General features: G+C 35.0%; 1 protein-coding gene across 2 annotated transcripts; it reads right to left on the bottom strand.

Moving 5' to 3' along the window:
* Positions 1-55: 55 nt before the first annotated feature.
* Positions 56-27895, bottom strand: hspa4l (heat shock protein 4 like). 2 transcript variants are annotated; one of them, XM_073826497.1, is made up of 19 exons: positions 27572-27895; positions 24902-24959; positions 24655-24795; positions 24312-24434; positions 24121-24220; positions 21558-21691; positions 21203-21447; positions 20948-21024; positions 20714-20865; positions 20268-20374; positions 16131-16264; positions 14067-14263; positions 10394-10471; positions 10105-10239; positions 7687-7812; positions 7365-7472; positions 3955-4074; positions 3366-3530; positions 56-981 (listed from the first exon to the last, which is right to left on the bottom strand). In XM_073826497.1, the coding sequence occupies exons 1-19, from the start codon at positions 27676-27678 to the stop codon at positions 805-807; spliced, it is 2484 nt and encodes an 827-aa protein (XP_073682598.1). In that variant the 5' UTR covers positions 27679-27895; the 3' UTR covers positions 56-804. The 2 variants fall into 2 exon arrangements, with proteins under 2 accessions (XP_073682598.1, XP_073682599.1); XM_073826498.1 differs by having other exon boundaries at positions 3366-3527.
* Between the last annotated feature and the right edge of the window lie 26 nt (positions 27896-27921).

The following is a 27921-nucleotide window of genomic DNA, read 5'->3' as shown; positions in this document are numbered from 1 at the left end:
TCAAAATCTCTGATATAAACTGGCCCAATAATTTAGATGGCAACAAACGCATTCAGTCATAAAGGCATGTTTTATTATTTGTGATCATCAAACCTCAAGACTTGATATGGGGCTGCATGAAAACTGGGAAAAAAGGTAATGACCGGCTCAGTACATTCTACTTTCATATGACACTACGGAGCTGAAAGCGTTGCAATGTCAACAATAGGAGTGTACCTATATCTAAGCACCCATAAATTCAAATTACTAAAATAATATTTACAGGCTCTAGACAACACATCCTTTGGAAATGTATATATTAAATACAAATATAAACCATATTTATATGTATTGCATACATATTTGCTTGTTTTTCCTCAATCTTAGCGACTGATCAAACAGTATTCTGATTCATGTTCCCATAACAAGTTACCGAGTGATATGACTCACCTTAAGAATGCCTTTGGGTCTCCCAGAATGCATGTATCACATTGTTTTAGGGATAGCTTTTTGTTAAGAGCGGCAGCCTCGTTTCAGCTATTGAACTACATCTATTCTATATGATCCTATCGTGGACGTCCATTCCCGGACTGCGTTTCCAATACAGCTGCGACATTTGTAGGACAGCCTGACCGAGTCCCTTAATAGGTACAAGAGAAAACCAACAGAGGAGCAGACTTCAACAAACGGATGCACAAATACAGCCAACTGAGTGGTGGACACAAAGAGAATGGTTCCAGCTATTGGTTCAGTGTAAGTCGAAAAGGTTTAATAGTGGTTTAAGTGAGAATGGCAGCAGAATCAGATGAGTGAGTGTGGAAGAGCTCAGTCCACCTCCATCTCTCCGGACGGATGCTTCGTTTGCTGATTGCCTTTGCTGTCGGCACCTTGCTGTGCTGCGGGGCCGTTGTGTGACCCGTTGTTTTTGTCTCCTTCCTCTAAGGGCTCCTCGGTTTTGGGTTTGGGCCGGTTGAGGACAGGGTTGCAAACATCCTCTAACTCCTGCAATTCAACACAAAACAGTTAAATAATGCAGTACGTTATACTTTATGAAGGATCCAGACACAACCTGCCAGTGACACGTTGAAATAATACAGTCAAACCAATTCACTATAGTTTAGAAAATGAAAACAAAATATGGCAAGAACTCAAGTGTTAAACTGTGTCACAACAACAAATTCATATTGATAATGTTAGAGAACTTTGATAGAAATGTATGTAACAAAACATCATCAGGCCAAAGTGTCAAATAAAATTTCTATAAATTTTACTGGTAGTCCACTGTATGAAGAAATTTTGAGTACAATATGTCATACTTTATTTTATTTTGCTATTCTCACTTACATAAATAAAATCTAAAATTATATATGGTCTCTGAATAATTTTTGGTTTCACTGTATTTTCCACTATGATTTTGTTCAATAATAAAATAAGTAAATAAAACCGCACCTAGATTCATTAAAAATGGATGCTTATTGCTTATTTGTAAAACACGAGAATCTAAATTTTAACCACATTTGTAGTCATTACAGTCAAATTGTTTTCATAATAATTGAACATATTTTCCCCACAAATTATCATTGCTGTAATGTAAAAAAAAATCTCATTTCCATTACTTTAATGCAAAATGTAATAAATATTCAATTTAATTATAGTACAACACATAACTAGACAGACTCTGTCAAATTAAAAGTACTTATGTACTGATATTTTAAAGATACTATAAAAGCAAATTGGAAAAATTTGAAGTTTTGTTTACATAATTTATCATTTAAGGCTGTATTTGCCACCTTTTATCAATGCAAATTAAAAAAACACAAATTTACATTACCATATTGTAAAAAGTCATTACTTCATTGCAAAATATAATGTTTAAATTAGTGCTAGGCAACAATTAATCGCATCCAGAATAAAAGTTTTGACTTACATAATATGTGTGTGTACTGTGTGTATTTATTATGTATATATAAATAAACACACATACATGTATATATTTAAAAAAAAACCATGATTATATATTTAATATATTTATATATAATATTAATTATATGAACATAAATATATACATCTTAATATTTTCTAAATATATACTGTATGTGTTTTTCTTCATATATGGGTCAAAGACAAATGAGGGTTTAAGCATAAAATACTAGGTGTAATACTGCTTTAAATTATTGTTGTTTTTACTAAATAAAAAAGTAAAAGTTTTCTGTTTAATTTAATTGCATTTTTGTTTTAATTTTTCTGAGCAAAAAATAAATATCATAAATTGTTCCCTAATTGACAGAAGACGCCCACTAAAATGCCATTCAGTGTAACAATCTTGTCAGGCATATTTACAACCAAAATACATTTATGACATATTAAAAGACTAATTACTTTCACCCCAAATACTAATTAGTACATTACATTAGTACATTAGTAATTACTACATTTTTAAAAATTGCAACTATCTTAGGTTTTGCCCATTTGTCAATAAGAATTTACTCTTTTAAAACAGTAAACACTTTTTAAAAATTGTATATGCTCCCTTATTCTTTTATATATTTTAATATGTATAAGTCAGAATCAACATGTTGTTTGAATTTTTACATAAATATTGTGTTACACTGAATGACAGTGTAACATTATTTCAACCAAAATTTGACATTTTATTTTCCAAAAACTATGGACATTAAATTGTAGCTTTTGTAAATTTCTTTTGATGTGGACATCTTAACATCTTTGACCCATATACATAATAAATATACACAGTACACACATATATTACCAAAAACTTTATTTTGGATGCAATTAATCGTGAATAATCGTTGGCCAGCACTAGCTTAATTTTATTTACCTGACCAATCAGTCATTAGAATATAGTACAACATAGAACTAGACAGAGAATGTCAAAATAAAAGTCCCGTATTACTATGTTGCTACCTGAACTGTATTGGATACTATCAATTTTAATGTAATTTTTAGGTTATTTATACATAATGATAGTATGATTTTGCTGGTCTTTATTTGAAGTAAAAAATAAAATATTTTCATTACCATAATGTGAAATATCTAATGACTTAAATGCAATATATACTGTAAATATTTTAATCAATTTAACTTTTAATGTACTTATGCAATTTATACATTTTTAAAGAACATGTTTCATACATTTTTAACTTTACAGTTTTTATTATGATTTAGAAAAATAGCAAAAAAAAAATTTCATCAGTCGTTACAGTAAAGATTTACATGCAAAGTGACCGCCTTTCATAAAAATAATATGTTTTATTTTCTTTATGCAAAATATAATGTCTTTTTTATGACATATGGACTTGATTTTAAGAGATCAAAATGTATTCAATATTTATTTATTTGACATGCAGCTGTAAAAGCGCACAAACCTGAATCTTCTGAATGATCTCTGCTACTTTGACTGCTGGGTCTTGAGCGACTGTGAGTTTGCTCTGGGCGTTCATCTTCGCATTCATCCAGCCTAAAGCTTCGCTCACACTCTTTTCAACAACACCCATCTCCTCAGGGCTCAGGTGCTGGTAGCGCTCGTCCTGCTGGTCAAATAGCAGACATGACCACAGCGTTTAATGCATCTCAGCTCCCATTCGTTTCAGTAAAATGCTAAGTGACACAAACACAATTATTCTGACAAACATCACATTATTGACCAAAACAACTGATATAAAGTCAAACACTTGAAACCTTTTTTTAAAGTAAATGTGTTTCCCAAATAGTGGGAGATGTAATAAAGTACATTAAATAACTTGTAGATGAAAAAGTGTAAGTTACGAAAGTAATTAGGCCAGTAGATCTGTGCAAAGGAGTTCTCCCATAAAAAAACAATTAATGTCTATAAAAAAGGAGGTTGCACATCACTCCAAGGCTGATAAAAACACAACAGGCACGAACTATGCTTTATAGTTGCAAAAATATAAACTTTATCAAATATCCACAGTGGCTTTAAGCATTTCAGCATACCTTCTGTTTATACACGTCCACCGCCTTCATAAAAATCTGTATTTTCTTGCCTAGCTCATCGAAAGCTCTGGGCCGACCCTCATGCTCTCTGTACCGTTCTTCAATGGGCTCACCATACTTCTACAAAAACCAAACACAACATTCTGCTATAACACACATTCATGGATTTTTTTTTTTTCGAATGAAATTTTCATTGGACGAACCGACCCTTTTTGTGCACTTTTATAAGTACTTTATATAATTACGCACAAACCAAATGTTTTTAGACGCTTAACTAAAAATGTATTACAGATTTAATTTACATTAAATGCAATTAGCTGAACTTTAGTGTACTTTTTTGACCCACTTCTGTAAGACTTAATTACTTTATATGTGGGTCAAAGACATTAAGCTAATGCAAGAAAAGACATTTACAAAAGTGAATTTATGTCCATAGAAAGCACATTAAATGAAAGTAAAGTGTCTACTTTTAAGGTTTTAAATAAGTTTTTGGAGAATAAAATGCCATAATTTGGTTCAAATAATGTTACATGTTTTTATTCAGTGTAACACAATATTTATGTAAAAATTCAAAAAACATGCTTATTCTGACTTGTACATATTGGTAAAAAATTCTTACTGACAAATGGGCAAAACCTAGGATAGTTGCACATTTTAAAAATGTAGAATTAGCATTTGGGGTAAAAGTAATTTGTCTTTTAACATGTCATAAATTTATTTTTGTTGTAAATATGCCTGACAAGATTGTTACACTGAATTAAATTTTAGTGGGTGTCTTCTGTAAAATAGGGAAAAATTTTCAGAAAACAAAAAATTTAATTAAATTAAACAGAAAACTTTTTAATATTTTTTTGGAAAACAACAACAATTTAAAGCAGTATTACACTTATTGTTTTTATGCTTAAACCCTTTTTCGTCTTTGACCCATGTAACAGATTTAAATATTTTTTAGAATTACTCATTTGTAATGTAACTAAAGTGAATAATGCACTAAAGTTCAGTTCCTGAGGCTTCCTAAGAAGATATAATATTATTATTCCAGTATTCAGTATCCCATGATGCTTTAGAAATCATACTAATATGTTGATTTTTTTTATCCGTGTTGAAAACAGTTTCCTGCTTAATATTTCGTCGGAACCTTTGATAATGTTTTCAGGATTCTTTCATAAATAAAAAGTTAAAAAGAACAGCATTTTTTTAAATACACTGTGTGCATAATTATTAGGTTGAAGAGATATTCTAGTCATATTTGTTTCAATCAGATTTTACCAGTTCCAAACCACATCAATCCTAATTACTACTATTAATTTTGTATTTAATCATTTATATGTGATACATAATTGCCCATGAAGGCTGAAAGTGAAAAACCTCTTATATTAAGGAATGCATAATTAATAGGCACATTTTCTTTTACAGATAAAATGAGCCAAAAAAGAGATTTAACTCAGACTGAAAAGTCAAAAATTATTAAATGCCCATGAGAAGGATGCAATACTAATGCAATAAAAGAATTTTTCAAAGTTAAAGCATGACCATTGGGCAGCGAAATGCTCGTTGGGTCAGCACAGCATGAAAAAACTGGTGTTGAAGAAAAGACATATTAACTGCAAAAGAATTAAGGTGAAAAATTAGGTGTGAAACCATCAGGAACCATTTAGTCTCCAGTCCAGCGCCACCATTTTCGAAAACTGCAACCTACCTGTAGTCTCCAAAAGAGCAATGTGTCAGGTTCTCAGAGAGTTTGCTTGGGTAAAAAATCCATAAAAAGGACCCTCACTTAATATGAATAACATGCTGAAGTGCTATGAAATACATGAATTACATTTTATAGGCTTTATAAGTTGAGAGTGACCCTTGAAGGACCAGCACCACATCCTCTTGTAGGACTCTTTCAAGAATTTATCTTCCAGAGTCTGGCAGCAAGTTGTAGGAGTTCATTTTTGTCTATATCTGCAAGACAGACTTTTCAGGGTAGGAGGCAGACTAAAACTGAAGTCCCAAATCTTAAATTCTTAAATGAGTGCTACAAGAGGATGTGGTGCTGGTCCTTCAAAAGTCACTCTCAACTCATCTGTCTATGAAGCCTATAAAAAAAACAGTCTCTGTGTATTTCATAACACTTCAGAATGTTATTCTTATTAAGTGAAGGTAATTGTTTAGGATTTTTTACCCAAGCAAAGTCTCTGAGAACCTGACACATTGCACTATTGGAGACTGCAGGTCGGTTGCGGTTCTAGAAAATGGTGGCGCTGGAGACTACATGGTTCCTGATGGTTTCACACCTATTTCTTCACGTTAATTTTACATTTTTTCGCCGTTAACATGCATCTTTTCTTCTCCACCTGTTTTTTCTGACCATGCAGACCCAATGAGCATTTTGCTGTCCAATGGTCACGCCTTAACTTTGCATTAGTATTGCATCCTTCTCAGGTGCATTTATTAATTTTCTACTTTTCAATCAGAGTTAAATCTCTTTTTTGGCTCATTTTAATTGTAAAAGGAAAATGTGCCTAATAATCATGCACACTTGAGTTTTTCACTTCCAGCCCTCATGGGCAATTATATATCAGTTTTAAATAATTAAATACAAAATGAATAGTAGTTATTAAGATTGATGTGGTTTGGAATTGGTAAAATGTGTTTGGAAAACAAATATGACCAGAATATCAACGCGTCTAATAATTATGCACACAGTGTAGACATCTTTTGTAACAATATACATTACCATTTATATATATATATATATATATATATATATATATATATAGAAATTAAAACTTTATTCACAGGTCGTGTTAAATTGATAAAAACTGATAGCACATACATATTGTTAGAAAAGATTTCTATTTTGAATAAATTATGTTCTTTTTAACTTTTTATTCATCAAAGAATCCTGAAAGAAGAATCCCAGGTTCCAAAAGAATATTCAGCAGCACAACTGTTTTCAACATTGATGATAAAAGTAATAGATAAGCATATTAGAATGATTTCTAAAGGATCATGTGACACTGAAGACTGGAGTAATGGCTGATGAAAATCTTACTGATCTTACTGAACTCTTTTTCTCTCGATCTCTCTCTCTCTCTAGTATATATAGTCTATATTATATATACAGTATATAGACTTTTTATCTTATGTTTTTGAAAAATATAGCTTTCCCTAGCCTAAGTGCATTAAAGTGTTCTGTTTTGTAACGCACTTATGTGGCCCTTTATTTAATTAATAGTTTTTAAAGGTATACTTTAATTTAAAGTACACAACAAGTCCACACTCACTTGCAATTAAAAATGTACTCCAGAGATGAAACTGAATCACAGAATTACATGTTAAAAGTCATTCTGAGAATTTTTTTTATATAAATGAATATATAAATAGTTAGAAATAGTGCAAAATTAAATTAAAACACCTACTTTGAGTGCAGACAGTTTGTCCTGATAGATTTCTTTCTCCTGGTCTTCTCCTTCTTCGTACAGCCAGTTCTCTGTGTCCTCGAGCATTATGGTGAGCCGGTTACTTTCCTACAAAGGAGAACATCAACACACATCCATAGTAAGTCTTACTCATGCTTCATTTTAGTAGTTAAGCATTTATAATGTTCTGCTCCATGTATAAAATGATTTGAGATTTTCAGAATTGCAGAATTGGGGTAGATTATACAAAAACAAAGCATAAACTCCCCAGTTTCTTGACTGGGAACAACAGCTCCGGATAACAAAGAGATTATGCACTCACATCTTCAGTGACATATTTCTCATAGATGCCACACAGTTTGTCTCGCAGGTCGTAAACATACTCCTCCACAGCATTTTTAGCATCGTTTCTCTCCTTCTCCAGCTTGTCCTGTATGATCATTTTTTTCTGGAAGAGAAAATGCAGTGGATACAGTCAAGCCCGAAATTATTCATACCCCTGGCAAATTCTGACTTAAAGTTACTTTTATTCAATCAGCAAGTTTTTTTTTTTTGACCGGAAATGACACAGGCTTCTCCCAAAAGATAATAAGACGATCATTGTGGAAAAAAAAATATTTCTCAGCTTTTATTTACATTTGAACAAAAAGTGGCATGTCCAAAATTATTCATACCCTTTGCAAACTGTCACAGTCTATGGGAAAACCCGAAGTTCTATACCATTCCAAATAGTCCAAGCTGTTCTAAAGCATCCTAATTACCCTGATTCATTGGGAACAGCTGTTTTAATCAACTCAACAGGTGAAAAACAGAAGCTCTCTGCTGTTGGTTTGTGGACAGTCATGGCTAGGATTGAGGACCTGCGGCTGCGCATTGTGGCTGCTCACAAGTCAGGCAAGGGCTATAAGACCATATCTAAATGTTTTGAAGTTTCAGTGGCTACAGTGCAAAGTATTATTAAAAAATACAAGACGTTCTGCACTGTGAAAAATCTCAGAGGACGTGGTCGGAAGCCAAAAGTGACACCTGTGCTGGTCAGGAGGATAGTGAGAGAGGTAAAAAAAAGAATCCAAGGATCACCACCAAGGCCATCCTGATGAATCTGGGCTCTGCTGGTGGCAACATCTCAAGGTTCCACAGATGCAGACCAAGTAGGACACCACTTCTCCAGATAAGGCACACAAAAGCCTGCTTGGCCTTTGCGAATGCTCATCTGGACAAAGAAGAAGACTTCTGGTCTTCTGTTTTATGGTAAGATGAAACAAAAAATTGAATTGTTTGGCCACAATGATGTAGCCTTCATTTGGCGTAAAAAAGGAGAAGCCTTCAACCCTAAGAACACCATCCCCACTGTCAAACATGGTGGTGGCAACCTAATGTTTTGGGGGTTTTTTAGCCGGTGGACCAGGGAACCTAATCACAGTAAACGGCACCATGAAAAAGGAGCAATGCATCAAAATTCTCAACAACAACATCAGAAAGTCTGCAGAGAAACTTGGCATTGGGCACCAGTGAACATTTCAGCATGACAACGACCCAAAACACAGCAAAAGCGGTGAAGAAATGGTGAGCAGACAAAAACATTAATGTTTTGCAGTGGCCCAGCCAGAGTCCTGACTTAAATCCAAATGAGAATCTGTGGAGGGAGCTAAAGATCAGGGTGATGGCAAGGAGACCCTTTAACCTGAAAGAGTTGGAGCTCAACGCTAAAGATGAATGGGCAAAAATACCAGTGGAGACATGCAAAAAGCTGGTCAGCAATTATAGGACGCGTTTGATTGCTGTAATAGCCAATAAAGGCTTTTCTATTGATTATTGAAAGGGTATGAATAATTTTGGACATGCCACTTTTTGTTTAAATGTAAATAAAAGATGAGTAATATTTTTTTCCACAATGATGCCTCTTGTACATTGTCTTATTATCTCTTGGGAGAAGCCTGTGTCATTTCCGGTCAAAAAAAACTTGCTGGTTAAATAATAATAATAATAATTTAAAGTCAGAATTTGCCAGGGGTATGAATAATTTTGGGCTTTACAAACTGGATTATTGTAACTTGTCACCCTATTAAGTCACAAAAACACTATAATTATCCAAGGTTACACTTTATTTTAGTGTCCTTGTTGCATATTACATGTACTTATGAAAGTAATAACAGTAACTTATGCATAATTACATGCAACTAACCCTATAGTTACATTTTGTTACTTAATATTACTCAATACTTAAACAAACACAAGGTGTAACAATGTGATGCCAAAGTCCAGCCTTGATTAAAGAGCTGAATAATGTAAGATTACACAGCATTTGTTTTTTAAAGCTTAAGAATGAACTAGTAAGGGTAGGACATGACCCTAATGCCTAGAGCTGTGCTGTCGCTTCACTGACGAAATGATCTACTAATATCTTTTCCCTGAGGTCTGAATTGAGCTCTGTCATGGATATTTAGGGCAAACGCTAAATCCCTCGTATGATTTTAGCAACATGCAGAGTACAAGATACAGTTGGTTCTGCTGGCAAGTGTTATAAACTGTAGCTACCAAGAGACAAATATAGTGAGTACATATAAGCAAAATGAATTCTGCCTAAAGTGCAGAAAACGGGGCTACAATTTAAAAGGGAAATCAAAATGCACAGGGTGGAAAAAATGAGGGCTGCTTTGAACTCAGCTGAGTTAAATTAATCGCAACGCTCCACGTTCTCAAGGGAATTGAGGCAGACTGAAAGTGAATTATGACTTACTTCATATTCAACAAAGTTGGTGAGCACATCTCGATCCAGCTGTCGAGTGGTGTTGGCCAAAATGGGAAGATCAACACTCTTTACTTTTGATTTGGCTTTGCTACTGCTGGCACCTTGATCTTGTTTATCACCATCCTTTAAGAAAATTGAAAAGATATGAGCACAAAATATGTTTCATCATTTCTTTAATAAACCACAGAGATAGATAGATGCATGACATGACCCCTTTAAAGTTGCAATAAACAAAATGTGAGAATCTATTTACATATATTGCCAGGGTAAATTGTACCTTACTGCCAGAGTTATTCATCTTTTCCTCTTCAGTGGGCTGTTCTCCTTGGCCTTCCTGGTCCACCTGCATTTTATTCTATTAGCAAAAGTGTAAACACAACATGAGTGATCTGATCCTGATACAGTTCACGAAATTTGTTTTTAAAGGCTCACAGTGCTGAATATATTTGCTTGCTTTGAATATTCTTCATAAACAACGGCTATTGAACAGCTAAGGCTGAGAGCCATGGAAATCACTACAATACAGACTTTGTTCCGAATCCCGTCGCATTCACAAAACAAAAAATAAAGCTTTGAAATGAATGAAAAAGCATGAGGTAGTCTGCTTCAAAACATCTTTTATTTGGCTTTATGTATTATGTATTATTAGTTTGCATAGCCGTGTGCAATAATGTAAACTGTATAGTATTGCAAACAAGAATACTACATACTAGTACATATACAAGGGTTGAAAGGTTTTTTGAAATTAATATATTTATTCAGAAAGGATGCATGGAATTGATCAAAAGTGTTGCAAAAAATTTCAAATAAATGTTGTACTCAAGAACTCTATTCATCCAAGAATCCTGAAAAATATGTATCAGTTTCTATACAAATACTGATAATAGCATTGATAATAATATTTACATTACCAGTCAAAAGTTTTTGAACAGTATGATTTTTAATGTTTTTGAAAGAAGTCTTTATTTGATCCAAAGTACAGCAAAAACAGTACAATTTTACTATTTAAAATAACTGTTTTCTGTTTGAATATATTTTAAAATGTAATTTATTCCTGTGATTTCAAAGCTGACGTTTTAGCATTATTACTGCAGTGATCCTTCAGAAATCATTCTAATATTCTGATTTGCTGCTCAAAAAACATTTATAACTATTATTATATTGAAAACAGCTGAGCAGAATTTTTCAAGTTTCTTTGATAAATTTCAGAAAAACAGCATTTATCTGAAATATAAATCTTTTGTAACATTATAAATGTCTTTATCATCACTTTCGATCAATTTAAAGCATCCTTGCTAAATAAAAGTATTAATTTCTATAATTAATACAACAACAACAAAAAATATACTGACTCCAAGCTTTTGAATGGTATAGTGTATAATGTTACAAAAGTTATTTATTTTAGATAAACACTGATATTTGGATCTTTCTATTCGTCAAAGAATCCTGAGAAAAATGTACTCAGCAGTTTATTGATAAATATTGATAATAATAATAATAATAAATGTTTCTTGAACAGCAAATCAGCATGATTTCTGAAGTATCATATGCACTGAGGCTTACAGTAATGATGCTGAAAATTTAGCTTTGATCACAGGAATAAATTACACTTTAAAATATATTTAAATAGAAAACTTCTTTTAAATAGTAAAAATATTTCTTAATTTTGCTGTTTTTGCTGTCCTTTGGATCAATAAATGCAGGCTTGGTGACCAGAAGAGAAAAAAAAACCCACTAAAAATCTTGCTGTTCAAAATAATTATTCCACAACGTTGACAATAATATAGTGTTAATAATTCAGCTTTGCCATCAAAGGAATGAATTAAGATTTTAAAATATTACATTTAAAACATTTATTTTATACAGTATTTATACTGTATTTTAAATTTTAATAATATTTCCCTTTATTTACTGTCTTTTTGACCAAATAAATGCATCCTTGATGAGCATAAGATACGTTCAAAACATACAAATATCATAATCAGTTATTTGGGAACTCATTTTGTTTCTTATTTTTATGCACTGTATATGTACTGATACTGACTGATTGATTGATGTTGTAATTGTGTACCTGGCTAGTAATTTCCAGCATATTCAGATATTTTAGATTTTTTTGGCATAGTTTAAAAACTGCTGTGCCAAATTACAGCTGTTGAAGGCATGTCAGAATTCTGCTAAGCTAAATAAAGTAACCCCTAACGCAAGAATGACAGTCCTCCTCCTCTAGGACAGAGGAGGTGTCATTTTAAGTGCCAAAAGCAGTGATCTTAAATTAGCGACAAAGAGCAAAATGATTTTACAGATTTACAGAGTTTCTAATGGCTTTTCAAGGAAGAAAGATTTTTTTACAGTTTGGAACAACATGAAGATGACAGCAAATGATGACAGAATTAGCATTTTTGGTTGAACTAATCATTTATTCTCTCTCATCTTGACATTAATGAAGTTAGATTCATTTGTTTTTAAAGGAGACATATCACGAAAATGTTTAAGTGCTGTAAACAGGACAAACTCAGAAAAAACTTTGTTTTGGTAAGCTTTTCCCTGCAAGCATGTGAAAAAACAAGCTGCTCAGATTTCACTCCTCTGTGACGTAGAAAGAGGATCTTATTATAATATTACTGCCCCTTAATCTGTACTTTCCACCCACGGCACTGCCATTCTGTTTTCTCAAGTGGCAACGGTGTACCAGTTCTAATATCATGGCAAAAGTTCAAGCAAAGCATTCTAACTGTTCTGTTGTTGGCTGCACCCTCAGAGGAGACAATAGAGCAGTAGATTTATTGATTTATTTACTGTATATTACACTGCTGCCACACAGATCTAATATAAAAGTGATTTCTTTCCCAGCTATTTACCTTCACAGACATAGCAGGCTGTTTTTGTAACTTGTGTGTTTTTAACATAAACGTGTGTGTTTAACAGTTTAAGCGTAATATGACATAAAAGAGAACTTAGGGTGCTTTCACATCTGTAGATCGATTTATCTGTTCTGAAACAGGGATTCAAACTATTACAATGTTGCATTTTATTCTTGGTGGGGTTCGCTTTCACACAGGAAAGTTTTTAAACGGACCAAATGTGTTTATACAAGTCACATGCGAGTAAAATGTCCTCTCATTGGTCAAAGTTCTACGGTTTATTTTCTGGGAATCCTCAGCTGTCATCCGTCAGGATGGAACAACAACACCTTTGCGGGCTTATTGTTGCATTTTCTGTAGCTGTCATTATATTAATTTGTAATTCTGAGCAGGAGTCCAGAATTCATCGGGAAAACATTTTTAAAATGTGTCTACTACAAAGAGAGCAATAAGACGGCATTATAAAATAAAAATGCGCGTTTTGATTTTGAATAGCGAAGACGTGCCCACACACAGACATTTACAGGTTTATTTTAAGAGGTATTAGCAAAACAACAAAGCTACTGCTTTTCACTGAACTGTAATTTCCCATTATACATTGTGATATAGCCTGGTTTGTTGGTCAACTGAATCGGATTGCTTTCTCACTGCAACCGAACCGCTCCAGAGTTAGTTTTAAATCGAGCCAAGACCACCTCGTTCAAGCAATTTCGAACCGATTGTTTTGGCACGGATCCCAGCGTGATTGCTGTATTCACATACAGTGCCTTGCGAAATTATTCATACCCCTTCATTTTTTTCACATTTTGTTATGTTGCTGCCTTATGTTAAACTACTTTAAATTACTTTTTTCCAACATCAATCTACACTTCCTACTCAATAATGGCAAAGCAAAAAATAGGTTTTTAACATTTGTGCAAATTTATTTCGAGCCATGCACGAAAACAGCCTGTTTCTGCTTCCACTTAAAATAGACAATATAAAATATAATAAATGATCTGTGAGGTATTTTAAGCTGAAACTTCACAGACACATTCTGAGGACACCTGAGATTTATACTGCATTTGAGATTTATATTATATCTCCTACCTGTTCCTCAGGCCTGCCCTCATTTTGTACAGTCGGTTCTGTGTCCATCTGCACATCCTCTGCCTCTCCTTTCTGCTTCTCTATCAGAGAGGCGCTGGACACGCTGAAGATGCCGTGCATGTTCACACGCACTTTCACCTTGACTTTTGAACTGTCCCCATCAGGCTGTGGCATAACATTCTGTATGGTAAAGCGGCCTGACCGAAACAGAAAAACAGGATGATCAGAACCAGAATCAGACAGTAATACATTTAGCACATTCTTTCCATCGATCCACATGCAAAAATTGCACAAAAATGCCCCCAAAATTAATGATGGGGGGCAAAATTGCCCCTGCACAATTCAGCTGAATCTATTACCTTGGTTGCAATTAAAATGAAATGTGAAAATGAATGAAAAATGTTGAAAAAAAACTTTTGTATACAGAAAATTACTCATAAAACAAATAATTTTTTACAGCCATTTTCCTTCACTTTAAATGGTATGCGAAAATCTGTAAAATTACTAACAATATCCATAGAATTAACAATATGGCTGTTTTATATCATTATCAACACAGTACAGCAATTCTCATTTTATATATCTAAAAATACTATCATTTATAGAGGATTTTTAATTACATAGAAATATATGTAAAATGACAAAAATAATGGCAATTACAATAAATAAATAATAAATCCTAATATATATATATAAAGTAAAATATACCCTAATTAAAATAAAGTGCAAAATCCTTTACAGAATTTTTTTATCAATGTTTTACAGGAAACAAACTGTTATTTTTCAGGTACTTCATGAAATATTACGATCAAATACCTTCACTTTAAAAATAATAATAATGATAAAAAAAATGTCAAATGACTGACAGCAAAGGCTGCCAAACTAAAATCATAAAATTAAAGTAAAATATTCTAATTCAAATAAAGTGCAAAAACCTTTACGAGCACCTTCAAACACCTTCACTTTAAACAAATGTTAAAAAAAATGATTAAATGACGATGGCTGGCGAACAAAAAACATTAAATAAAAAAGTAAAATATTCTAATATAAATAAAGCGCAAAAATCTGCTCTTAAATTTTTAATTCCTATTATTTTTATGCATTTTTTTGCTGTGTTGATCATTATAAAAATCACGCGTTTCTGCTGAGCTTATGGATGCAATGGTCAATGCAGACACAATATAATTAAGAGATTCATTTTGCAGTTTAGACAGCTTCAGTGATTGTAATCGGAGGTTTTGCAGGAGTGCAAAACTTGTGCTAGACTATCATGGACTAATCGACAATATTGATTTTTTGGCATAATATTGCAGCCCTACCCTGTAATACGTTCCAGATTTTTAAAAAAATATTTACATTTACTTTATGTAGGCAATGTACATTATGCAGTTGTTGTATAAATATATGTACAGTATACATGCATAAAAGTCATGTCAGATGCAGCTTTTGTTCTACCTCTGCAGTGTTAAACTGGTTTCTGTTAATGTAAATACAATTTTATGGCTGAGTTTATAGTATTCTCATTGATAAAAAAATGCCCCTGGAAATAATTCTGGGGGAAAATATTGCTCCATAATGAAAAAAGTTAATTTATGACCCTGTCATATGGGAAGTGTATTAGGCCCTAACACACTGACATACATTACACTCAGTATGGAGAGGGAATATAATGTGATGGGAATTAGAGCTTAGGGGACGCCATGTCTCAGTCCTAATTACCTGGCTGGTAGGTGTATTTTGACACCTCTGTGACACTCTGTGACACCTCTGCCCCACCCTAACCCACATCAGTTAGTGTGTTGAAGATATAACAGGTGCTCAGACACAATGGATCACAATGCTAAGGGCATTGTTAATCAAATGAGGCCATGAATGACTATTTAAGGGTCCCCTGTGCTTTGCACCAGAGTGATTAGTCTCATTTTGGTCATAAATTAGGCTAGAGCTGAGCAAAACTCAAAGTGAATTATTTCATACTGATTCCTATAGAAGCTTAAATAAAGTCTGGTTTAGGAATGCCATTACTCAACATGATGATGCCACACGACACACAGTAATACACACCTATTCTGCTATCCGGATAGGGCAGCTCATGTGGAGAACTATAGAATGCTTCCAGGTCAAAAGGTTCCTTCTTGTGGAAGGTGATGACTTTGGAGAAAGGTGCTGCATGGTTCTTACTGTACACCTCACATTCCCTGAAGAGGAGAAAACGACAGTTGAAAAGAAGTCAGATTTGCATTCTTAAAGGATTAGTTGACTTCCAGAATAAAAATGTCCTTATAATTTACTAACCCCTCTTTCTTTCTTTCTTCAGTCGAAAAGAAATTGAAACTGAACAGTATTTATATCATTATATAATTTTTTACCTCCGATCCACCACAATGTCCAACTGTCCTAAGCGCATTTACAATAGCCAGCGTGTAATGAAGAGCAGGCAACCATTACTTCGATCAGTCGATCAGGCTCAAAAGTTAGGAGTTGGACATTGCGATGCATCATAGGTAAAAAAATTATATAAATACTGTTCAGTTTTTTGCACAGGCTGATTGTTTCGTATGTTAAGACCTAAATATATCGTCACAAGCTGCAGGGTTTAATTTGGTTTTGTCTGTGTATGTTTTTTTGACTCTCAAATCCGTGGGTCCCATTGACTGCCATTATATGACTGTTAAGACTGCGATGGTTTCAGTTAAAAATCTTTGTTTGTGTTCTACTGAAGAAACAAAGTCACCTACATTTTGGATGCCCTGGGGGTAAAGCAGGTTTTTGAGGAAAACATTACAGGTTTTTTCTCCATATTGTGGACTTCAATGGGGACCAATGGGTTAAAAGTGCAAATTGCAGATTCAATGCAGATTTAAACTACATAATTCCAGCCAGAGAATAAGGGTTTTATCCAGTGAAATGTTCAGTCATTTTCCAAAAAAAATAAAAAATGTACATACATTTTAATCACAAATGCTCATCTTGCACTAGCTCTGAGATGCGCATCCGCAACTTTACACAGTATGTTATAATATTGGAAAGGGTTCAAAATGGCAGGGTAGGGTGTAAAACTCCATCTCATTTTCTCCTCCAACTTCAAAATCATCCAACATCATTGTTTTACCTTTTTTTGTAAAGGCTGTTTGACTTTCTTTGCACGTTCACTTTGTAAACTGGGTTTGTACTTCTGCCTAAGCTATGTATGACCTTTCCAACGTGACTGCGTAATGCATGAGGTCTAGTCCAAGACGAGCATTTGTGGTTAAAAAAAGTATAATTTTTATTTTGTTTTTTAGAAAATTACTGACTGTTTTGCTAGTTAAGACTCTTATTCCTCTGCTGGGATTGTGATGAGCAGTGGTTCCCAACCTGTGAGTCGCGGCCCACCAGGGGGCCTCAGTGATCCTCCAGGGGGGCCGCGAGATATCTTAAAATGAATTTAAATATTATCCTATAACTGTTTAATTTTATTATATTATAGCTAAATAAAAAAACTATTAAAGCACAGCCTCTCTCGTGTTCTGTGATTGATTGCTTCGGACTCGACGCACTGTTATATAGAGACTGAATGGCGGCTCAAAACTTACAACCGCTGCACGCATACTACATCTCAGCTACATGCATTAAGCAAATCGTTGTGGTAATGTAAAGGTAAAGACGATTTGAGTATTAATAACGAATTTGAGCGTGCCTATGTATAACACTCATGTATATAAGAGTCTTACATTAGGTACGCATAAGTCCGCTAATGATTCACAAACTATGCGCACACACTGGACTCTGATCCCTATTGTATTTAAATACATTGGCCACGTGAGTTTCAGAGTACAATTTTAAATTGTAGCAATTTGCAAACAACAATGATCCAGTGATCAACAAGTCCTAAACTACAGTTTTTTTTTACTTGTTTCACTCGTATACAGGTCACAAAGACTGATACTGTACGTAGCCGCTAAGGTGTTCCCAGTGGTTTTCAGCACATTGTTATGCATTAGCCAGCATGATAGGGTTGGTTGCTAGGTACTTGCCTGTTGGTCTGTTTTATTTATTTTTTTTAATGCCTAGCTGGCTTGGGCCCCATCTGCCATGGAAGTCTTTTTATGGCACACCAGGTGCAAATCAAATTGTGATTGCCAAGAAATGTAATATCACACTCTCTGCAATAAGCCGCATGATTGGAGGCATCATTCATTGGAACGAGTTATGAGGTTGGTGGTTTGGTCAAATCCTTAACCTTAAGTTTGAGCAATAGCAATAATCACTTGGTAATGAGAACAATTGTTTCAAACATCTGCACTGGATTCAAACAGTAAAAGGTTTTTAAACAATTAGTTCACCCAAAAATGAAAATTCTGTCATTAGTAACTCACCCTCATGTTATTCCAAACCCGTAAGACCTTCTTTCATCTTCGGAAAACTAATAAGGCTATTTTTGATGAAATCCGAGAGCAAGGGTCCTTCCACGTTTAAGGCCCAGAAAGCTACCAAGACAATCGATAACATAGGTCCATTTGACATCAGTGGTTCAAATGTAATTTTACAAACCTACGAGAATACTTTTTTGCGCAAAGAAAACAAAAACTACTGCGTCACTTGTGCATATGCGTTCACAAGAGTTCCCCGACGCATGCATGTGGCAACGCCTGGGTTGCCAGGTTTTTACAACAAAACCCGCCCAATTGCTACTCAAAACTAGCCCAAAGCTAGCCCAATCACATGATCAGTCTATAATTTTTATGGTAGGTTTATTTTAACAGTGAGAAACAGTATAACAACAAATAAATATAGAAAATGCATTTCAAAAAAGTTTGTAAATTGATTTGCATTTTAATGAGTGAAATAATTATTTAATCCCCTATCAATCAGCAAGAATGCCCCTAATCTCAATTTGTTAGCTGTAAAAAAAAGACACCTGTCCACAGAAGCAATCAATCAATCAGATTCCATGGAAAAACTCAACCATGGCCAAGACCAAAGAGCTATGCAAGGATGTCAGGGACAAGATTGTAGACCTACACAAGGCTGGAATGGGCTACAAGACCTTCAGCCAAGCAGTTTGGTGAGAAGGTGACAACAGTTGGTGCGATTATTCGCAAATTGATGAAACTCAAAATAACTGTCAATCAATAGTTTCAATGATCATGAGAATGGTGATGAATCAGTCCAGAACTACATGGGAGGCTCTTATCAATGATCTCAAGGCAGCTAGGACCAAGAAAACAATTGGTAACACACTACGTCGTGAAGGACTGAAATCCTGCAGCACCCGCAAGGCCCCTACTCAAGAAAGCACATGTACAGGCTCGTCTGAAGTTTGCCAATGAACATCTGAATGATTCAGAGGAGAACTGGGTGAAAGTGTTGTGGTCAGATGAGACCAAAATCAAGCTCTTTGGCATCAACTCAACTCGCCGTGTTTGGAGGAGGAGGAATGCTGCCTATGACCCAAAGAACATCATCCCTACCATCAAACATGGAGGTGGAAACATTATGCTTTAGGGGTGTTTTTCTGCTAAGTGGACAGGACAACTGCACTGCATCAAAGAGACGATGGACGGGGCCATGTACCATCAAATATTGGGTGAGAACCTTCTTCCCTCAGCCAGGGCATTGAAAATGGGTCGTGGATGAGTATTTCAGCATGACAATGACCCAAAACACAAGGCCAAGGCAACAAAGGAGTGGCTCAAGAAGAAACACAATAAGGTCCTGGAGTTGCCTAGCCAGTGTCCAGACCTTAATCTCATAGAAAATCTGTGGAGGGAGCTAGAGGTTCGAGTTGCCAAATGTCAGCCTCAAAACCTTAATGACTTTGAAAGGATCTATCATGGAGAGGAAGTTGTGTTTTGTGAAGGATCAAATACTTATTTCACTCATTAAAATGCAAATCAATTCATAACTTTTTTGAATTTATATATTTTTTTGTTGTCACTGTTCAAATAAACCTACCATTAAAATTATAGACAGATAATTTATTTGTCAGTGGGCAAACGTATCAAATAATTTTTTCCCTCACTGTATGGAGAAAACTCCTGGAATGTTTTCCTCAAAAACCTTAATTTCTTTTCTTTCAGAGAGTGCTCAGATTTCATCAAAAATATCTTAAATTGCGTTCCGAAAATGAACAAAGATCTTACGGGTTTGGAACAATATGAGGGTGAGTAATTAATGACAGAATTTTCATTTTTGGGTGAACTAACCCTCAGCTCTTACCCGACACTTTCATCTGTTGGAGACTTCCAGCGAAGAGTAATTGGGAAAGGAACTGCGTCTGTAATGGAGAACTCTCGGACTTTGAAGGCTGGAGACAGGATTGCACACTTCACAAACACACACACACGCATACACACAAAAAATAAACATTTATGATATACAAGCAAATGCAGTTACATAAGCTGTCTAAATAGGGTATTAGTGTAAGGAATCAGAGACAGCGTTGCATGCTAATCCATGCGTGCATCACACAGATTTCATCTTGTTTCTACACCTCTCCCACAGATTCCACAGTCTCCCCAGGGAACTGGCACAAGTATTGTTCAACACTCTCACACTGCTCACACTTCTGCTGTTTCTGTGCTGACATCTATAATGCCTGTTATCAAGGCCATTTTAGGTGCTATTCAGATTATGGTCTTTATAAATTCTATGTCTGTTTTTACCTGCAACGCACATCCGCGTGCTACAGCCTCATCGGCGTTCAGTGTGGTGCTGATGTCTTTACCGAAGAACTTTGAGATTCTCTCCTTTATGGCCGGGGTTCTGGTGGCTCCGCCCACCACCTCAATGGCATAGACCTCGTCTCTGCTAAGCTCTGTACCAGGATGAATGCAAATTAGCAATGGATTTAAAATGTACATCTGTGGTGATTGATTCTTTGGTGAACTGCTGCTTACTTGATTGTTCCATGACTGATTTCAATGGCGCCTCCACTCTCATCAAGAGATGAGTGCACATCTCTTCAAACTGAGCCCTGTGTCCAATCACAAAGACATGTTTCTGCTCAAATGATCAATCCAACCATTTTCTATTAAGCCTGAAATGCTTCATTTGCATATATTTCATTTGAACCTACTTAGAACAGCCAATACTTCCAAGTACTTCAACCGTCTAAAGACTATGCTAGTTTTAAAGCAAATTTTTACAATTACCTGTTCATTTTCCCATGGACATCAATGTCATTCATGAAGCACTCGATGTTGAGAGGGAGATCAGAGGAGTTTGCACTCATGAGTTTCTTCAGTTTCTCACACTCCTGATAAAGCCTTAGAAGGGCTCTTGGGTTGTCTTTAACGTTGAGTTTGAAACGGTTTTTGAAGTCTTCGCAGAAATATTCCACAAGCATTTCATCCAAGTTGCGTCCGCCCAAATATGGGTCAAATGCTGTAGCCAACACCTGTAACCAAGAAGGGTGTGCTAATACCTTTGTGATAACAGCTTGGTGAAGGATTACACATAATATTTTGCAGTAAACATATCCCTTAAAAAGATATGAAAAACACAGACCTTCAACTTCCCCTTGTTAAAGGAAGCAATGGAGACTTGATAAGATGAGTGCCCAATGTCAACAAACACAACATTACGGGGTTTCTCCTCTGGGTTTGGCAAGTCCTGTTTATAGATGCCGTAGGCCAAGGCCACTGTAACAAGACAAACCACAAATAACAACTTGTGAAAAGGCCTTGTGGACTGTAATAATAGACAGAAGAGTACTTCTAAAAGTCAATCGACAAAATATTCAATTAGCGTTACAAACAACAATTCTTTATTGTACTGTTAACATAAATGGAATCCAAATAAAGGACTTCACATGGTAATTATTACAAGAAAAAAACAGAGGATTTAACAATTAAAATAAAGGAACAAATTAGTACAACCAGGCCATGATTTTCTAAAACAAGGGAACAAAATAGAACAATTTGTTTCATTTTTTGGGTAAATGGCTGTGGTTAAATTTAACTAAATGAGTGAATTAATAAAACATGCTCACAAGTCGCAGTGACTGTCGGAAAATGTCTGAAAGTGAATTTTGAGTCAGTGTTTCAGATGGTTCAGTCCGATTCGAGCTGGTTTATCCAGTTCACTAAGAAGAACTGGTTCAAAACATCTGAGTTTCTGGATATCAGAAACTCAGATATAATGTTCTGTTTCTTGAACAGACTGATCATTTTGCTTCATAAGATCTCAATATATTGTCACGCATTAATTTAATTAATTTTGAGTCACCTGTATAAGATTTTTGACCCAATTATTAATTCAGAAATTGGAAATTCTGAGTTTCAGGTAGGAACTTTTAACTGGAATGCCTTCCCAAGTCAGAGTTGTGACTCTGTATTGCAACCACTCCAACTTTAGAATCCAATATGGCTGCTCAGTGCATCAACAAATAAGAAACAGTAGTAAAACGGTAGTTTTTCAGCACTTTTTTCGTCTGTGTCTCAATAAACTCAGTGGTTCACACAGTATTATCAAACCTCTAATTGTGGACATTATACTATGGCATTATCTGCGCAAAAAAAGCTTTTTATGTGTTTTTAATCAGCTTTTATAGCTAACAATGAATGTGTCCATCTTGGTTTTCTGATTTCTTTACTGGAACACAGTGTACTTGGGTGTAATGTCATTCCCAGCTCCAACATCCGACTCTATTTTTTTCTAATTATGATGATTTTTTACCTTTTTATGATAATAACCAGCTGATTGTACATTATTCCTAACTTTTGCTGGTTTCAGGTAATAGATCACTGATTTGCTACAAACATTAAATAGCCTATTTATGGTAAAAATTACATATATTTTATTAGATAATATCCTGCTTGAACTTGTGGCCATGAAACGGCTTGAGGAGAAGTTAGAAGTAAAATTACACTCTACACAGTCATTCAAACAACTTGGTCATAATACAAACCACTGTTTAGTTACCCAACAGGGAGCACTGGCCAACAGCACTATAACTGCAAAGAGACACTCTGTTGAAGATGTTGAAAATAACTAAGAAAACATCTTCACACAAGGGAAGGAAACTGTAATCACTTGATTCATGAATCATGTTTTTGTCAGTCATCACACATTAAATTTGCTTCTGCAACACCCTCACACATTCAGCTAGAGCAGGAGATAAGCAACCTTTTAAGGGGTAATTACTGTCATGACAGCAATAATGAGAGAGCGAAAGCGTGTTCATATTATTTATAATGTGCACTCATTTTATTCCACCATAAAGACATGTTTGAAGTCCCTAACATGTGTACAATGTGCAAATCAACCTTTACAGTAAATCTGCATAACAGTCATGCAGTCTGTTTTATTAGTTAAGAATTTGTTTTTTGTAGTATGAATGCATACTGTAAAAAGTGGTACCTCGCAATTACTTTAAAGGGATAGTTCACCCAAAAATAAGAATTTGCTGTTAATTTACTCACCCTCAGTTCACCCTTTTACATAAACCACGAGAAACCATGAAAACGTTCATTTTGCCCCTTCATTCAAGTTCTCGTTTACACATTGTTGTACCAGAAGCTCAGATTTCCGGTTCACCTCAGTTCAGTTACTGTTGAAGGAACTGAAGTGCTGAACGAGTTGGCATGAACCAGCATCATAGGATCATATACAGTTGAAGTCAAAAGTTTACATATACCTTGCAAAATGTTAATTATTTTAGCAAAATAGAGGGATCATAAAGTGCATGTAATTTTTTATTTAGAACTGACCTGAATAAGGTATTTCACATAAAAGACGTTTACATATAGTAAACAAGATAAAATAATAGCTGAATTTATAAAAATGACCCAGTTTAAAAGTTTACATACACTTGCCGCTGACTTGCATTTAAGAATAATCAAGAAATGTTTTGTTAAAGTATCCCTTTAAAGAGCTATTTCTACATGATTTAATACATAAACATTAGTTTTATTGGTATAAATCTATGTATTTAGGTTGACTTGTGGATATTAAATAATATCTTTTACTTAATAAAACCAGTTAATTTAGATGCTACCATTTTAAATGCTCTTTTTCTGTTTTTATTAGCAACATAAAGATAAAAATTCAACAGCTTAATTTTGCTGACCTGCTGTTGTGTCATTAATCAGCCTCAAGCAGTTCAGCCCAGCAATCTGAGTTGCGTCCATCAGGGACCTCCTTTCTACATCCGTAAAGAAGCTGGGGACCTGGAGAAAAGCCAAACATGTCAGAGAGATGACAGGCATGTCAAGCGCACTAGCGGAAAAAAGTGAGGTTCAATGATTTACAAGCACTCACAGATATCACACAGTCCACCACAGGCTTCTTCAAGGCATGCTCAGAAGTTTCTTTCAGCTTGGTGAGCAACATGGCAGTCATCTGCTCGATGGTAAACACCTTGTCCTCATTCAGATAACGTACCTGTGACAATGCAAATGTAAGATGATCTCTCGCAAGTTTAACATTATAGAAGTTTCACACTATTGCTTTTTGCAAAACACTGTTTTCCTGAAAGGATTGTTTAAAATGCGCACAACTACTCAAGTTTTTGTCAATGCATTTTTAATAACTTCAATTTTTGAGACGGTGGTCTACAATAGCAAAACAGTTTTCAAAGTGATGGCAAAACACAGTATATCACCTTTATTCCAGCGTTGCCATTGTCCAGTTTGTGAAGGCTGTAAGGCAACTTGGATTTTTCTCCTTGAACAAACTGGTCATCGAACGCTCGACCGTGAAACTTCTTAAAGCCATGAACCGTGTTCTTAAAGTTAGTTATGATCTGTAGGGAGCATGTTTACTGGTTAATATCCCACCATATTTTACAATCAGCGAATGCTTTAAAGGTTTATTAAATCAGAAAGCATGAAATGAACAGCATTTTGTACCTGGCTTTTAGCAGCATTTCCAATGGTCCGGTTTTTAGAAGCCAGAGAAATGCATGCTCTGTTGGAAAAAATGTCATGTTCATAAATTTGTACCATACATACATACATATTTTATTTCCAAACTGATGCATTCTAGAACCTGGATGTACAGGGTGTGGATCAGCACCTTGGACAGCGTCTTCACTAGTGCTTATCTACAAGGCTCACTATGTTATGGGGTGAAATAAGCTTTCGAGATTTGAAAAGACTGCTAGCACCTGGAGGTCTTCAATATCATTTCTTATAAGAGGCAGCAAGGTGACTTCTGCATTTCACAACCTCTAGAATTATGATGTGAAAATTACAGGCTACAAACTGAAAGGAAAAAAAAATATTTGGATGAATCTGTTTAACATGTTCAGTCTATGTTTGGGATTTATTTCAACATGTTTGGGTCAACATGTGTTTTCTATAATAGCAATCGGTATAAGTCATCGTCAGATACAATAAAATGTGAAATATTATTTCTCTTGAATAGAATAAGATTAAAGGATGTATCAAACTCTTTTTCAGCTTCACCTATTGGATTGTCACTACCAGACAGAAAATGTTTTATATTGACAGACAATACATAAACAGAATAATACGTGTGCCAGTAGGCATTTTTGTTTTTCTGTTATTTTAACTCATTTAACAATGACCTACAGTCAAATCAAAAATTATCTAGACACCAGATATAATTTTTGATATGGTTCACTAGTGGGTGAAGGGCACTATAGTTCATTTATGTAAGTGAGGATAGCAAAATAAAGTGAAATCGAAAAAAAGTGACATTTTATACCCAAAAATTCTTCATACAATGGACTACCAGTAAAATTAATTTAAAAAACATTTGGGACAAAAAAATGTATTTGACACTTTGACCTGACTATGCTTTGGTTACATACCTTTCTATCAAAGTTATCTGACATTATCAAGATAAATTTGCTCTGACACAGTTTAAGTCTGAGTTCTCCATGTTCTAAACTATAGCGAATAAACTGTGAAAATCTGATAAATTTAGCAGGTGTCTGAATAAATTTTGGTTTGACTGTAATTTATTTGTGATTATCAAGATGAATTAGTTCTGACACAGTTTAACTCTGAGTTCTTGTCACATTTTATTATCATTTTCTAAACTATAGCGAATAAACTGTCATAATGTGAGAAATGTTGATGGTCTGAACACATTTTAGTGTGACTGTATGCAATTTGAGATAACTTTCTACAAATCCCAAAGCATTTCTTTAAAACTGTGAGCTTGTTGAACTCATAAAATGTAAACTACATAAAGAAGATCTTAAATGATAATTCACCCCCCAAAAAATTCAAATTCTGTCACCATTTAATCAACCTTGTCTTTTCAAAACTATATGACTTTCTAAAAGATAATTTGAGAAATGTTTTAAAATGCAAGTCAATGGTGACCAAAACAATTCTGGTACCAACATTCTTCAAAATATCTTCTTTTGTGTTCCACAAAAGAAAGACATGCAGCTTTGAAAAGACTTGAGTAAAAGATTATAGAATTTTAATTTTTGGGTGAACTAACACTCAAGAACTGATAAAATGCAAATACCTTGAATGTAATGTAAGTCGCTTTGGATAAAAAACATTTAGCAAATGCATAAATGTAAATAATGAAAATAAAAAATAACATTGATATTGCCTGATTTGTTGATGTTGCTGTTAAAAATTAGGAACACAGCTGTAAAACTTAATATGTCTTTCTTCTGTCAGGATGTGGAACGATTTTTTATAATATTTATAATGTCAAAGTATTGAGTTAAACCAAATGAAGGCTACATGTGTAAAGAACATTCTAGTCATGAACACTGCTATATTAAAACCGATGGCAGGTAAAGCTGTGGGACGTTTTATGTCCCATATTTCAAGAATCAGTGTCATCTGTAACTAGTGTTGCAGGATAAACTGAGGATGCGCTAACAACATAATTCGATTTGAGTAAGCACTGCAGTGACCTCCTACAACACCTCAATTGTGATTTCCTTTCGGGCCATTTGTCCCAAAGCCCTTGTATGAAAAATGTCGAACAAAATGTCTATTTTTACAGCATTTTATTTTGACTGTATGTGCTGCCGCGCCCAAACGAGAGAGTGTGGATTTGTCGACAGAACAACCTACACGACTCCGCGGTCACAGTCTCGCGGATTCACCCCATGCAGGGTGTCAGATTATACCGTTCACGTGCAGTGCTCGTGCACGACCTGCAGTTTAGAATTTGTCTAACACTTGTGAAAAACCACACACGGTCATTCTAATCCGTTTCACAAGCGACTGGATGTGTGAATGACAGGTGGGAATTACGCTTTGCATGTCTCTTATTCACATTAAATGAGCTAGCTGGATAAATAGAAAAAACAGCCTTCTTTAGCATTGCTTTCAGACATATTTCAGGGCGTAGCAAACCTGATAAGACTCATACAGCGGTTAAACTGATAGGACTTGGTTAACGCTCGGAATTGCATGCAAAATGGAGATGCGTGAGGGGCTTAGCATCTTTCGGACAAAACTGACAGTCAGTCGCAGGAGCAAAATACACTGGAACGGGAACATGGCCAGCTAGGCAACAGCAAACGTTGCGTAACAACACACAGCATCATTTTACAGGGATGGCAATGCTATACTTACGGAGTGCATCTGTCACTGTATTCATTTGCAATGGTTTCAATGCCGCCGCTCCTGGCAACAGCGATGTAACAGTTCTGGAAACCCACATCAATTCCCACCACAGACATGTTCAGTCCTTATTTCTTTATTCTTAACACCTCCGGTCCAGTTTTAACAGTGCAGCTGGGTGAGAACACAACACCCCTAGTCTACAGTATGTGCCTGAGTGCGCTAGAAGAATTACTCGCTATTATGTAAGTCGGGCTTTTTATAGATAATTCTTCGTCTCTAATCCTAGCAGAGAACGCTTCTACTGCATTCTTGCAGCCTCCACTGATATTGTCAACCGGCAATATGGGTAAACCTGCGCA

This window comes from Garra rufa, chromosome 21 (genome assembly GCF_049309525.1).
Source record: "Garra rufa chromosome 21, GarRuf1.0, whole genome shotgun sequence".
NCBI lineage: Eukaryota > Metazoa > Chordata > Actinopteri > Cypriniformes > Cyprinidae > Garra > Garra rufa.
Note: the sequence above shows the minus strand (reverse complement) of the source record. Positions and strands in the feature narration are given on the sequence as shown.